We start from the raw sequence: 15,171 nt of genomic DNA, 5'->3' as shown, positions 1-15,171 counted from the left end.
AAACAGTTAACAGCAGATTAAAATGCTGTAAGGCATTTTGTATTTGGGCTGGTTTAGTTAGGGTTTACAGGGCCTACTACCAAGGTCACCAACAGACTGCCTTGTCCAGTCAGTGCTCAACTCTCAGCTGGCCCAGGACAGCCCTTAGGAGACTGGACACGATGCCCTCTCTCCTCTCCATCATGTCCTTCCTTTGACATTCAGGACACCCTCTTCAACTTTTCCTCTGATCCAATTTCCAGTCTGAGTCTTGGCAGGCCCCCTGCTCCTCCAGCATCTGGGCTCATGACCATCTAAAGGCCACACTGGCCATCACTGCAGACCGAGAGCACTCACCTGCAGTCTCCTGCTTCGATGACTCTCCCTCACCATGGCCTAAATGACTGGCAGTCTGTGCACACACATATGCACACCTATGCTTGCTTCAGACATCTCCTACTTGAATGTCGCAGAGTTCTTGGCAATGCCACATAACCCGCCAACCAGCACCTGCACCCCACATTTCCCAGGAGGGTCTCCCCTTAGAGTCTTTTCTTTCCAGGCTAGTGGCATCTAATCCATCAATTGCACTGCCAAATCCCTAATTCTCACCTGCTCCCACCACGGCTCTGCAGCTGAGCTACCACTCTTTGTCATCTTCACACACCACCATCTCTCAATGCTACAAACTCTCAATGTCTTCCAGCCTCCACTCCCACCCTCCAGAGCCAAATCTCAGCCCTACCCTGTGTAAAATCCACCCAGGCCTTCTGCACACACCTGCAGCCCACAGAGCCAAGAAGACAGCTTCTCAGGGCCCTGCCAGCTGATATGGGCCCTTCTCCAACCACTGTCCCTCTCTCCACTCTAGTCCACAGCTGGCTTCTGCCATGCATTCAAACATGCCTGCAGCAGCTCACAGTCTCTCCTCCAGGCCTGCTACAGGACCTCTTTCTTCCTAGGCAGCTCAGGAGCTGATGCCCTGGGTTACTGAGGCTGTCCTTGCCTGAGTCCCTCATTCCTGCTTCTCTTGGATTCACTTTCCTTCACATACACAGGTTTGTACTCCAGCAGTCAGTCTCTTTATACTTTGGATTCTGCCCAGGAAAGAAAAGGTTCAAATGGGCAACCTCAGTCCATGGCTGACATAGAGAAAGATGTGGCAGCTCACTGTGGCAGCCCTGACAGAGCCCACAGTCCGTTCCCATCTACTGTAGCCTGGGGAAACGCTCCAAACACAAGGTTTGACGTCACATAGCAGCAAGCACTGAGTGGCCACCCTCCATGGTCAGAGATCACCCAGAAGCAAAGGATCAGACACTGACTGGCTCCACTCACAGACACACACTCCCCAACCTCACTGCTGCTTGAGTGATCTTACCAAGCTGCTTCATGCTATGGTCCTTCTTAGCTTTACGGTAGGAAGCGTTACATTCTTTTTCTGGGGAAAGGCTATTTTCACTGGCTCTAGAGTCCCTTCTTCCTGACATGAAATTACACGATGGAAATAAGTGTTAAACTTAGAAATGCTGCAGTTACCAAGCAAAGGAACTAAGATGAATTCAGTAAGTTCTGAATAATATATATTATATATATATATATATATATATATATATGTAAGTGTATATATATATATGTAAGTGTATATGTATATGTATATGTATATGTATATGTATATGCTAGAAATATATAAAATATGAGCTGTTTCTGAGTAAGGAAAAGTGTCATATTCTCATATGTCTCTTAAGTGCTATGGTAATTCCAGAAGAGCCTTAAGAGTCTATTCATGTCTGAATCCCTGTTCTTCATAGTGGATACAAGGTTTACCCTGTGAACCAAACACCTAAGCCCTGTGTCCTGGGCACCTCTGGTTCAGGGCATTTGCTCAAATGATGACCCACTCAAGAAAGGCAGAATGTCTGGTGTGGTGCCAGTCTTGCTGAGGGAAGGACCTCCAGTGAATCAGTGTCTGGCTAGTGAGGCTGGGAAGAGAAAAGTCCACCAAGCTGCCAGCTTAGTGAGGCTCACAGTCAGATTTCTTGCAAGTCCCTGATGGAATATTCTCTTGAGGATCACAGAAGAGAGGAGACACAGAGAAGGGAGACAGTGTCACAAAGCTTCCACAAACTAGCAAGCATTAGAATAGAGGGTGTGATAATGCACACCTATAATCCCCGCTCTCAGGAGGCTGAGGCAGCCTGCTGGACTACAAAGTGTGTTTGAGGCTGCCTATATAGTAAGACCCTATCTCGAACAAAACCACCAAGAAAAAGCAGGGTGAGGAGGAAAACAGGGCTCCCAGAAATAAAACAACACAAGGTATCAACAATCACCTCAACTAAAAGACACCCCAGCATACCACACACACAGCCAGGACTTCCCAAATTATGGAAAACACAGTTAACACAAGTCATGACAAGTTAGTCTTCTTACTTCCTGGCAGTAGGGTAAATATAAGGGATAAGTGATTTAAACTCATTTATCTGAAAGAAATTTAACTAGAAGAAAAAGCAAAATACAACACCCCAGGCATGATGGTGAACATCTTTAATCCCAGCACTCAGGAGGCAGAAGCCGAGGAATATTTGAATTCAAGGCCAGCCAGGGCTGTATGGTGAGACTTGGTCTCAAAAAGAAAAATTTTGTTTTACTCTGTAAAGATAAACAAATCAAACGGCTTAATTTAAATAAAACTTCTTTACAAAGAACAGCAGCAGAGGGCAGGTAACAAGACAGCGCAGCTCACCAGGACACTACCCTCAACAATCCAGAGTCTCAGCTTATACCATGAACTACAAAAAGGAATTCATTTAAAAGCCTAAATAATAAAAATGTCTGATAAGACCAATCTTCACGTCTCCAATCTCTAGACACATCACCAAAAACCACAAGTAGCTAAAATATTACATGTTCGGGCAATTCAGAAGGCAAGCCAAGTGAATAACTAAGAAGCCAGAGGGGAACCATTCAAACCCTGCAGACACCCTAACAAGGGGTGTGTGAAATGAATACCACTGGACTTCACAGCAGTCAGGCAGAGCAACAGGTGCATCGGAGCAACCCAAAACTGCTGACCCAGGGAAATGCAGTCCCACTAGAATTCACACCCCACATCTGTGACACCTGGGGAGCTTTGAAGCACAGGGAAGGGATGGGATGGGTGTCCATGGGGCCCTGTGGCTCAGGCCTAACATCACCCTCGCCCTTAGGCCAGCAACCATTCCTGTGGGCTTCTTTCACAGAGGGCAGGCATAGGAAAAGGCTTTTCGACATAAAATGTTACCGCAGCATCACAAGCTAGGCAAGAGTCATTACTGAGTGAAAAACCCCAAACACCATACTCCTGCCTCTCACAACATCCCAAGTTAGGAAGAGGGTGATTCTTCCAAAACTACTACTGCTCAACAAAGCCACTCCACACTTGAGTGAAGTTAGGGCGCCTCCAACACTAGTGGCTGTCCCAGGGTCCCCAGGCTCTCCTGGCCTGTCTGCTGGTCTGCTGAGCAAATCCCAGGCCAGGCCTATGAGTTCAGCATTCAACATGATTCCTTCTCTAAGTGCAACAACATCTGTCTGTGGGCTCTGTATTTGATCTGCAACAGGGTTGAGCTCTTTCTATCAGAGCAGAAGAACCAATGAGACGGAGATGACTGACAAGTAATTCTGAAAGGAAGTTCAATGCACCCTTAAGATTGCAACAGGTTCTCCTGCGCTGGGAGGCATATATATGTACACATGCCCCTCTGTGAATATGTGCAGAAGACACAATCTCCAGTTTCAGAGTTTACCCACCCACCCACCCCCAACTGTGACAGTGCTGTGCTCCCCAGGATTTCCTACACTCTGGCCATACATAAAGACCGGCCTCCATCTCAGCTGCATGCACAGGCAGCTTTGCAGTACCTTCCAGTGAGTTCTTAGATCTCCGTTTTGTCGTTTTTGATGTCAAGGACCTGGATGCTCCCACAGAAACCTCAGCCTTAAAGAGAAGAAAGAGAGTTACTTGGCACATGGCACATGGAGCCCATCAGAACTTACTTTTCATGCTCTGCTGGAAGAGAGTAAAGGGTTACATCCTTTGGCTTGAGGGACCATACCAGCCCCATGTGACTACATCTTCAAACCTAAGACACAGAGGACATCAAATCTTCTCGCCCTCCATTTAGTCCCTCTGTGCCACTTACTGAGAGAAACACTGGGAGATGTGCCTATAAGGAGCCTAGCTCTGTTGCCACAGTCCTAAGCTGAAGGACAAGACACCTGTCAAACTATGCTGTGCAGTAGGTGAGTTCCTCAGTGACTCCACACCTCAGGGTGTAGCATTTGCACAAACCAAGATGCTATAGTGTTAATTAGCTATAGAGCTTTACAGGTCCCCCATCTTAGATGCAGCCCATCTCTTATCAAGACGTCACACATGGTACATGACTGCGCTCCATTACTGAAGTGGATTTGTACAGAACTCTGTAAGTAAAAACTGCTAACATGGTTTTAAAACAACAACAAAAGGAGCCAGAGAGAACACAATAGTCCTCTCCCTCTACCCCTCCCTCCTTCTCTCAAACTTTCACCCCTTCTCTTCCCTCATTCTCTCTACCTTCTCCTCCTCCAACCTCCCTCAACCGTCCCCCCAACCCCTCCTTGCCTGGCAAAGTCCTATGCTCCCATCCTCACACAGTCCCATGTCTCCACCCCGACCCCCTTGGCCCTGCTCTATGCCTGCATTTCCTGCTTCTGAATGCTTCAAGATGAATTGTGGAAGTTGGCTTCAACTCTTCAATGGTCCCTCAATACCTTTGATGAGTCCAGCCTACAAAAGGATGATGCCATGATTGTACATCAGCTATAGGAGACATATTGTAGGGTCCAAAATTCACCAGGCAGAGCTTAGATGGATCCCTCTACCTGGCTACCCCTGGAAGCCACCTCCACTATCTCTCCCGAATGATCTACACATACTGGACAAGTCTTGCAAAGATGAGCATAAACCTGGAAGTGCCCACAGAACATCATCCCACCTGTGCAGCAGGTGATAAAGCAGGTACGCCACAGCTTTCACAACACAACATCCATGAGACAGTGCAATTTAAGCACAACACCCTCCCAGGCCCAGCAGACCAGAGGAGAGAGCACTCACAGCTTCAACACCAAGTCTAAACTGACATCTCTTAAAACTGTTCTTCAAGGGCTGGGAAGAAGACTCAGTGGTAAATGCTGGCTGCAAATGATCCTTCAGCTCAATAGGCCAACGTGATGGACCTGCAATTGCCTGGGAAATGGGCTTCTGGGTATGACTGTGGGATCACCTCGGGTAGATGAACCCCTCACCCCACTGCTGGTGGCACCAGGCACTGGCTGGAAATTATGATCAGTTCCCTCAAGCTCCCGTGGCTACAGCTTCCCTGCTGTGAGGGACTATGAGCCAAATCAAAACCTTTCTCCCTTAAGTTGCTTTTGTCAGGGGATTTTCATCACAGCATCAGGAAAAGTAAAATGCCTACTCGTGTAAAGACCTGAATTTGGAAGTCCAGAATCCACAGAAAAGCTGGGTGCACAGAACAAATGTCTACAATCCCTCTGTTCCTACAGAAAGAGGACAGGAGAACCCCAGGAAATTTGGCCCAGTTAGCCTGGGGTATAAAGCAGAAAAACAAAGACCCTGTCTCAAAAAAGGTGGGAGAGAGGACTGACACCATGGGTGTCCTCCAATCTACACACACACACACACACACAATACTGGTTTTTATTGTTAACTTGCCACCAACGAGGAAACAAGAGAAGAAGAAACCTCAATTTAAGAACTGCCTCCCTTGGGCTGGAGAGATGACTCAGCGGTTAAGAGCACCGACTGCTCTTCGAGAGGTCCTGAGTTCAATTCCCAGCAACCACATGGTGGCTCACAACCATCAGTTATAAGATCTGGTGCCCTCTTCTGGTGTGCAGATATACATGGAAGCAGAATGCAGAATGTTGTATACATAATAAATAAATAAAATCTTTAAAAAAAAAAACAGCTGCCTCCCTCAAGAGCTGGGTGTGATGGTGTAAATCTCTAATCCCAGCACTGAGGAAGCAAAGACAGGCTGGTCTCTCAGTTTGAGGCCAGCCTGGTCTACAGAGCAAGTTCCAGCACAGCCAGGGCTACACAGAGAAATCCTGTCTGGGAACAGAACAGAACAGAACAAGGAAAGGGGAAAGGGGGGAAGGGAAAAGGGGGAGGAGAGAAAGGGGGAAAAGGGGAAAGGGGGAAAGGGAGAAAGGGAAAGGGAAAGGGAAGGGAGAAAGAATTTGCCTCCCTCAGATGGTCCTGCCTCGAGGCTTCCTCTGATGATAGACTGTGGTGTGGAAGTATAGACCAAATACGCCTTTACCTCCCCCAGGTTGGTTTGGGTCAGTGTTTTATCATGGCACCAGAAAAGCAAACACACACAGAAAGAGAACCTGTTTTTTAAACTTTACCTCCATCTCTGCTTTGGCATCTTTGAAATTTCCATCTGACAACTTTTTAGACATCTCCCCTGAGCTTGCTGACTATAAAAATAAAAAGAGGAATACTTTTACACTTTAGAATTGTTCAAATCTGTAATATTAACAATGAAAAGAAAACCACAGAGATACAGTACATGACACTGAGGAACAAACAAGACAGCCACTCACACAGGGGCACATTGCCACTCCAGATCTGAGAGCCATGGTACTCTGCCTAAACACCCCAAGAGTCTCCCAAGAAGAGAAGCATTGGACAGTAGTGTTCCCTGGCTCCCTATCTCAGTTCGCCTGCTGGCATCCAAGATACTTCATAGACTGCTATGAACTGATCAGCACCATCCAAACATTCAACACCAGAAAAGCCAACTATCCCTGGATGTCTGATTCACTCCTTCACCTAAGATCTACTGTATGCCTACTATGTGCCAGCACTCTATTAGACCAGGAATTCAACAGTGAGCTTTAATAACACCCAGAGTATGTGCTTAAGGGTATTTTAAATGTTCAAAAACTTCCTGAATAATGCTGAGTTAAATGGCTGAACTACTATTAACAAGTCACAAAAACATCTTAAGTTTTTAAGAACGATGCCAGTAAGACAGTTCAGAGTGTAAAAGCATTTTTCATGCAAACCCAGCACCCTGGGTGAGATCTTCAGAACCCACACACAGGTGAGGAGAGCCAATTCCGCAAAGTTGTCCTTTGGCTCCACACTGAGGCATACACACACCACATCTACACACACTGCATGCACCCACACATAATGATAAATAAATAAACAAACAAATTCATTCATTCATTCATTCATTCATTCGTTCATTCATTCATTCATTCAAGATGCCTGGCAAGAAACTACTATATCCCTAGATTAGTACAAGGAATCAAAGACAGCCACAACTCACAGTTGCAAATATTCCAGGACGACAGGTTCAGGAGCAGGAGAGATGGCTCAGAGGTTAAGAGTCCCTGCTAACACTTGCAGAGATGTAGAGTTCGATTCTCAGCACCCACTCATCAGGCATCTCACAACCACCTATGCATCCAGCATACATGGATTCACACAAATTTTAAAAAATTAAAAATAAAAACTAAATCTTTAAAAAAGCAAAAGTAGGACAGATACTGTGTTAGAGAGCACACCACACTCTCCAAGTGGGCCTCGGGGCTGGAGGGATTATGAGCGCTGGCTGGCCCTGCAGAGGACCTGGGTTCAGTTCCCAGCATCCACACGGCAGCTCAGAACCTCTGGTAACTCCAGCACCAGGGTATGTGACACCCTCTCTGGGCCCCAGGGGCTCCTGCACATACATGGTACACAAACTCATTCACTCACATAAACCTAAAAATACCAAATAAAATCTTAAAGAAAAGAAGGAAAGTCTTGATCGTGACCATGCCTTTTTCTCTGGCTTGTCTGGATCTCTGCTTTTCTCCCTGTCAGGGTCACGAGAATGTTCCCCATTCTTTGCTTTCCGCCGCTCCCGGTCTTTTCCCTTGTCACGGTCTCGGTCCTTCATCCTCTCTTTTTCTTTGCCCCCCTCACCCCTCCTGTCCCTCTCCTTGTCCCTTTCTGCCTCTCTGTCTCTGTCTTTGTTGCTTCTGTCCCTGTCCTGCTTGGTGCGTGTCCGGGCTTTCTCTCGATCTCCTTCTCTGTTTTTGTCCTTCTCAGGGTCTCTGTGTCGGTCTCTGTCAGGCTCCTTTGCCTTCTCCTTGTCCCTCTCCTTCTCCCGGGGTCTGTTTTCTTCTTTCAGTTCTTCCTTCTGTTTGTGCTCTTCGCTTGTGCTTCTCTCCTTCACCTCGGAGTTTCTTTTATCCTGAGGAAAATATATGTACAGGTGCGTCACTTTTCACATTTGACTTAATTACAAAGACTTGCTACTTCAAAGACGTGCAGCCTACAACTCACATCTTTATGAGTTCTGGACTCTTCTTCCTTCACATTCTTGTTATCAGTCTCATGTGCTTTGGAGGTCCGTAAGGTCCGTCCTCTCGGGTCCCCCTTATCCCCAGCTAAGACTCTCTTCACTGCCTCATCGCTGGAGAGCTTGTTGGCCATGCCAGGGAAGAGAAAATGATGTTAACACAAACAACCAGTGAAGATGGAGCATTCAAGGACAGTTCATTAAACAGATTTCCTTCCCACCATAAAAGACATTTGGAGGATAAACTATAAAAATGTTAGTGACAAAGCACCATATTTGACAGACATTACTAATGACAGCCCCCCTGATAATCCTGCCACCCTGCTACCAAACTGCCAGTGTGGACATGCACAGAGCACTACAAATGTCTTCAAACAAAACCCCAGGATCTAATCCCCACACATCTACTAGGAGCCTGTGAGTCACTGGGGATGCAGAGTGGTGCCACCCTTTGGAAAACGATATGGTGGCTCCTTACAAGCAGACACAGAACAACCAGCATGACCCAGCCACCACTCTCTTGGGGTTTATAAGAGAACTGAAAACTGGTCTAAAGACACAGTTCCACTCTGCACTCAAAGAAACCCTGTTTGTGACAGCCAGCATGTGGAAGTAACAGAGACGTAGTCCCTTGACAGACAAGTGGACAAACAATGTAGTCCAGCCACACGGCAGACTATTGCTAACTAAGCGGCAAGAAAACTGACCCCAGTACACCATGGATGAACTCTGAGGACACCATGCTAATGAAAGGACTAACACTACCACATCCATGAGGTACGTGGACAGTCACACTCGTGGTGACAGAGATGGGACAGTTGTTACTAGGATGTGAGGAGCAGGAGAGTACATTCTTACCTGATGGGTACAGAATGTTAGTTTTGCAAATGAAGAGTGGACAACAGTGATAATCACATGTCACTAATGTATTCAAACTATGAAAGTGTATGCCCACTGGGATGGTTGTCACTTGGGTTTAACACAACAGAAAACTACCTCAAGTCCCATCAAAAGCAGATTCTGGCTCCTGCATCCCTCAGAGCCATCCACGGTAGTGGACAGCTCTCTGTAGGTGGACTTTTCCATCCCACCAGCCAATTCCCAAATAACCACAGCTCTCAGCAGAGGAACTGCTCTCTCACACACCTGCTCCAGAAGCATAAACTAAAAGAAAGCGTTTCACACAGCTCTGCCAGTCCAGGAAAAGCTGCCTTCCAGGACAGGCTTCAAAAGGCAGGCTTCCACCTACCTTGTTAAGGCAGCACTTGCCAATCAACTGAAGCAGCTCATTGGTTTTCTCAGGTTCATGCCCGGCCACAATTCTAGCTGGTTTTGCTGACAAGGGTTCTCCTGAGACCATCATGACCACATCTATGGCCTTCTGTAGGAAGCTGATTTTTGCATCTTTATCCTGAAATATTTCCATGTAAGAGGCAAATGTTAAAATAAATATTTTGGGCTGGAGAAATGGCTCAGTAATTAAAAGTGTATAGTGATCTTACAGAGGACCCAAGTTTCAGTTCCCAGCGCCGTGGCTCATAACCACTTTGTAACTATAGCTCTAGAGACCTGACATCCTATTTTGGACTCCACAGGCACTGCGCGCGTGCGCGCGCGCACACACACACACACACACACACACACACAGAGTTGACGGGAAGACAGTGTAGGGAGTACCCACAGGCACTGCACACACACACACACACACACACACACACACACACACACACACACACACACACTGTTGGCGGGAAGACAGTGTAGGAGTACCCACAGGCACTGCACACACACACACACACACACACACACACACACACACACACACACACACACACTGTTGGCAGGAACACAGTGTAGGGGGTACCCACAGGCACTACACACACACACACACACACACACACACACACACACACACACACTGTTGGCGGGAACACAGTGTAGGGAGTACCCACAGGCACTGCACACGAACACAGTGCAGGGAGCACCAGTGGAGTTGGAAGTTGGAGGAAGGCAGTGGTGTGTGGATGTGATCAAAATACTCTGCACAAACGCATGAATTCTTTTTAAAGTCTTTTAAAATACAATCTTGATTTTTAGATACATAACTTGAGGAGTTTGTACTGCTTTTCAATAGACAAATTTAGCATAGCATGTAGTTGCCATGAATGAGAAAATGAAACAAGGGAGCATAACATAACACAAAATCAACCAGCCTTGTATCCCACCCGTCTATCAGAACAGGCATGATACACACGACAGTGTGCAGCCTGTGAAACGTGCTCTGTTCTTGAAGGCAAGGGTGTGGAGAAAAGGAACTCACAGGAGAACCTACCTTGACATTATCTGACTTCAACTCAGCATCTGTGTAGAGGCCCTTCATGAAGCCAGTTATCCTAATCACCTGCAGAACACAGAGGAAGCATCAAACACACCTCACTGGACAGCCTCTTCATCGACCTCATCCACTGAACCCCACTCTCAGGAGAGGACAGAACCCAGCCACACTTACAGCTCTCATTGACTCATCCCCTTCCTCAACAGACATTTGATGCTACTAAATGTGGGGTCTGGGCTTCAAAGAACAACCAGCTATGAAGACAGCAAAGACTACCAACACTGAGCAGGTGCTGGGAAGTTCACGGCAGGGGATGGAAGGACCAAGAGGATAGCTTCCCACTGAGGCCAGAGACTGACAGGGAAGAGCTGGGAAATACACACTGAACAAAAGAAAACAAACACCAAGTCCTGGCTGACAGCTTCCATCAGAGGGACCAAAGTTACGTAGGGAGGCAGGAGCCTGAGGCCACTGTAACACCCGGCCTAACTCCAGTCCCTCTGCAGCCACTTGAGACCCGAAACTCAAATTGAAGCACTCCAAGGAGACACAGTTTTTATATAGCAGAGGACCTGACCACACAACCCTTCACCAGGGCACTCAGACCACATTGGGGGAATGGACTCCAGAAGGAGTTACTTAGTACTCAGTAAGGAGATATTCAGTAAGGACACGAATGACTAGGCAAATGGTACACAGTGACAGGTTACCAGGAGGTAGGTTTAAAACATTGCTAGCAAGACAGCCCCAGGTGAATGCCACCTCCTCCTCTGGGATGGGGCTGCAGCTACTCTGGCTGCATCATGCTAGTTATTAATTAATCCAGAAGAGTCCATCTCACAACAAACTTAAGGAGAGCCACACTACTCAGGTGGGCTGGGCTTGTGCTGGGTCATTTGTTTTTGAGAAGAAAGCTCGCACCAGAGCATCCTGAGCTAAGGTTTAGAGAAGACAGCTGGAACATGGACGGACCATCAGCACATCCTGATCTAGCATTACTGAAACTGCCTTTGCTCAGATTTTCCTAGGACAATGGCAGTTTAAATTGTGCACAGCAAGTGTGACAAGGGACATTCATGTCACAGAATGGAGACTTAATGAAGAAACAGTCAGCTAGCTGTAGCTAACCCATGAAGGTGACTTGAGAGCAATATTCAGGGAAAAGAAAAATCATCCAGAAGGCTCTCCACCGGTGACCTGAAAATCCTTCCAAGTATGTCAATTCTGACAAGGAGGTGACAGCTAGTGTACTTACCTTTATACCAGAACATACTGGCTTCAGCACTGGATCTACTGAAGTCTAGAAGACAAGCAGGCCTTTCCCCTTACCTGTTCACTTCCACTGCAATGTTCCTCCTGCCTCCCACAAGCCCCACTACATTCCTGAGTGACTTCAGGATAAAGTGCACTCCCAGTAAGCCACGGGCTGATGGTACAGAAGAAAAGCCCAGGCTCAGCAGTCCCCATTGTGACAGGCCAGCGCCACAATGGCTAGCGCTTCTTGGCTCCTTCGTGTTGGAGGGCAGCAACTGCCTGCTTCATGGGGCTCCACATAGCTAATCCCTTCCTCAAGCCTTCCAGGATAGGCTGCAAGTGTCTCACAGTCTGGAAGGGGAGACTACCAGCCCAGCTGAGTACCTTGGGATTCGGGTGGATTCCAGAGCGTTCCTGGACACACCTAAGACTGCTAACCCACAGGGCCACATTCCTCGACAGCACCTATTACAAGCTAAGGTAGACATGCCAAAATGAGTAAAGCGAAGGGTGGACTGAGGTGCTCAACCTGCTGAGAGGAGTAAGTCTGAGGGACAACACCAGGGGAGACCTTGAGTTCTGGAGACTAAGTCCCGACAATGCCCTAAGTCCCAGAGACCCTCTGGAGTACCATGGCGATTCTGCTCCTCCCCTACAGTGATTCTCTGAAGTTACCAGGAGCCCTGACAGGCCCCACACAACTGTGACTGCTGTACAATGCTATGTACCTCATCCAGTGTAGCGACCCGCAGATTCGCTAGCAAATGGAAGACATGCTCTAAAGAGACACAATAGTAATTGGGGAAAAAATACGAGTGATTCTGGGGGAAGCCCAGAAGCCTCCTTGTAAGAGGTGGTAAGTAAGGCATGTCCCAAGACCTTCTGGCCTGGGTCCCCAGCATGGAAGGCACATTGGCCCTAGCCAAGCTCTTAATCAGGCCCCAGACAAGGACCTCCAACCTACCTGGGCCTCAGTTATAAGCAGAGCCCAATCCCAGGCCTCCAACATACACTCCAGCTCATAACAGCACTCTGACCCTGTCCCAGGACTCAGCCCCACATAATGATGTCGGCCCTGGCCTCCGCCTCCATCCCAGCCTCAGTCCCCTAACCAAAGTCTGACTCTGGACTCCAGACCTGGACCCTGACCCTTAGATCTCTACCCAAACCACTTGACCCAACCTCTAGCCCAGACCCTCACCCTGGTCGGAGCCCACAACCTGGCCTGCACCTGGCCAGCCCAGCCCAGCCCTCCGAACCTACAAAGAACCCTAGACCCTGGATCCAGACCCTGAGCGGAACCCTCCCTATCAGCCTGGCCCTCCAATCCACAGGCTGACCTTAGACCCCAACCCAGGCCTCAGACCCGCACCGGGCCATGACCCGCTAACCCAACCCCAACCTGCAACCAATCATGGCCGTCACACTGACCAGTACCCTCTAGTCTACCCTCACTCCAACTGAAGCCCAACCCTGCCCCTGACCTCATCCGGACCTCATTCCAACCAGCACCTAGGGCCTGACCCGCACGAACCCCATCTTCGTCTAGGTCTGCACCCAGGGACTAATCTTCACTTGGGCCTGAACCCTGACTGGCACCCAACCCCGACCTTCGCACTCCTGGGTCTCTCAACCCGATCCTCACTCTACCTCAACACTCACCTTGACCTAACCCTTATTCTGTCCCTCACCCCAACCCGCACCCTACCCCGACCCTCACCCTACCCGGACACTCACTTCGTGCCACACCCAACCCTAACCTTCACACCGACCCTCACCCCGTCCCACACCTACCCTGACCCTTAACCGGCGCGGCACCCTGCCCTGGCCCTCACCCAGCCCCGCACCTACCCTACCCTACCCTCACCGCATCCCGACTGGGAACCCGACCTGACCCGCACCCAGCCCGCGCCCACCTCGGTGATGATGTCGTGCAGGTAGCGGAACGGCGGCTTGTTCAGCAGTTTCTCGGTGAGCGGCGGCCTCCGGATCACCTTGCCCAGAGCCTCCTGCGTCCGCCGCACCACCGTGGCGTTCATGGCGCTGGCGCTGGCGCTGGCGCCCGCCACCGCCCGCACCCCTCCTCGCCCGCCGCGCCTCCGCCCGGTGCCCGCAGATGCCCGCCGTCCCAGCGTGCCGGTCTCCCATCCCACAGTGCACCGCAGCGCGCCACCGCGCCTGCGCGCGCCACCGGCGCCCGGTCTCTAGGGCCGCGCGGCCTTGGCAACGGACGCGCGCCCGGCCCGGCTCAGCCCCTCCGGCCTCTCTAGCTGCGCAGGAGGACAGGCGCGCTCCGCCTCGGTGGCTGCTTGAGCCTGCGCCTGCTCCGGCCGCCCCACTCACCCCAGGCCGCTGCCCAGAGCAGCCCAGAGACCCGGCCGCTCTGTGTGAGAAAGGAGCGATCGTTTCTCAAGAAAGCATACGAAGAGACATGTTGAGAGTAACACCCACCAGGAAAATAACACTTCACACTAACTTGGAGATGGACTTGGCTCCTTTCACACCGGGTCCTTCCTCAGCACCCTCTGCCTTGGGTAATCTTGAAAATTTTGCCAGAGGGAGAGACTGTGTCCTTCCACATTTTCTGTGCCCTTCGTTCACCAGGGCTGGCCCAGAGCAGTAAGTGGCTAGGCCCTTAGACGAGGATGCTGCAGTCTTTCGCCCCTGGGAGGGAAGCCTGTTGTTCTCACGGGTTGTGATCCTCCCAGATGCCACGTGAGGACCAGGTGCTGCTGCTGTACCTCAGATCTGGAGCTCCTCTTTCCAAATTGAAGGAACCCCAGCTAGGGTTCTGCCTACCATGGCCACACCAGGGGCTAGAACCCCCTTTAAGAGCCCTCTCATTTCTGAGCCCCAGCTGGTGTTGGTCTCTGAGTGGGCAGAATTCAGAGAGTAGAGGTCCTATCTCTAAACACTGTCCCAGAGAGCAGACCCACATAGCTCCTACCCTGGAAAGTTCCTTCTGGGCAGAATCGTGCCGTGAGTATGCGCTGGGAGTTAGTGCCAGCAACTAGCTTGTCTGTGATGCTAGACTCGGTGGTGGGAACATAGGTGTAACTTGAAGATTCCGCTGACCTTGGGGTTTTACTGAGGACCTGGGTCCTAGGCCATACAAAGGGAAGGTGATTCCTAATCCTCTCACAACCTGTAGAGAGCAGAATAGTAAATGGACCCAAGAGGCCTGTGGAGGCC

The 15,171-nt window shown here is 49.4% G+C and overlaps 1 protein-coding gene across 9 annotated transcripts in view; it reads right to left on the bottom strand.

Annotated features, from left to right (window-relative positions):
* Positions 1 to 14,122, bottom strand: part of Traf3ip1 (TRAF3 interacting protein 1) — a 37,235-nt gene extending 23,113 nt beyond the window's left edge. For 2 of the 9 annotated variants that reach the window (XM_027397588.2, XM_027397590.2), the window contains exons 1-7: positions 13,896 to 14,119; positions 10,723 to 10,791; positions 9,640 to 9,801; positions 8,375 to 8,512; positions 7,866 to 8,282; positions 6,439 to 6,510; positions 3,883 to 3,958 (exon numbers count right to left, since the gene is read on the bottom strand). In XM_027397588.2, the coding sequence (XP_027253389.1) occupies positions 3,883 to 3,958; positions 6,439 to 6,510; positions 7,866 to 8,282; positions 8,375 to 8,512; positions 9,640 to 9,801; positions 10,723 to 10,791; positions 13,896 to 14,018 (1,057 nt within the window). In that variant the 5' untranslated portion in view covers positions 14,019 to 14,119. Of the gene's footprint in view, positions 1 to 3,882; positions 3,959 to 6,438; positions 6,511 to 7,865; positions 8,283 to 8,374; positions 8,513 to 9,639; positions 9,802 to 10,722; positions 10,792 to 13,895 lie in introns of all 9 variants that reach the window. The other 7 variants (XM_027397593.2, XM_035441140.1, XM_027397595.2 and 4 more) reach the window with 6 other exon arrangements.
* Between the last annotated feature and the right edge of the window lie 1,049 nt (positions 14,123 to 15,171).

Source organism: Cricetulus griseus, chromosome 2 (assembly GCF_003668045.3).
Source record: "Cricetulus griseus strain 17A/GY chromosome 2, alternate assembly CriGri-PICRH-1.0, whole genome shotgun sequence".
NCBI classification, from domain to species: domain Eukaryota; kingdom Metazoa; phylum Chordata; class Mammalia; order Rodentia; family Cricetidae; genus Cricetulus; species Cricetulus griseus.
This window is presented reverse-complemented; position numbering and strand designations above follow the sequence as displayed.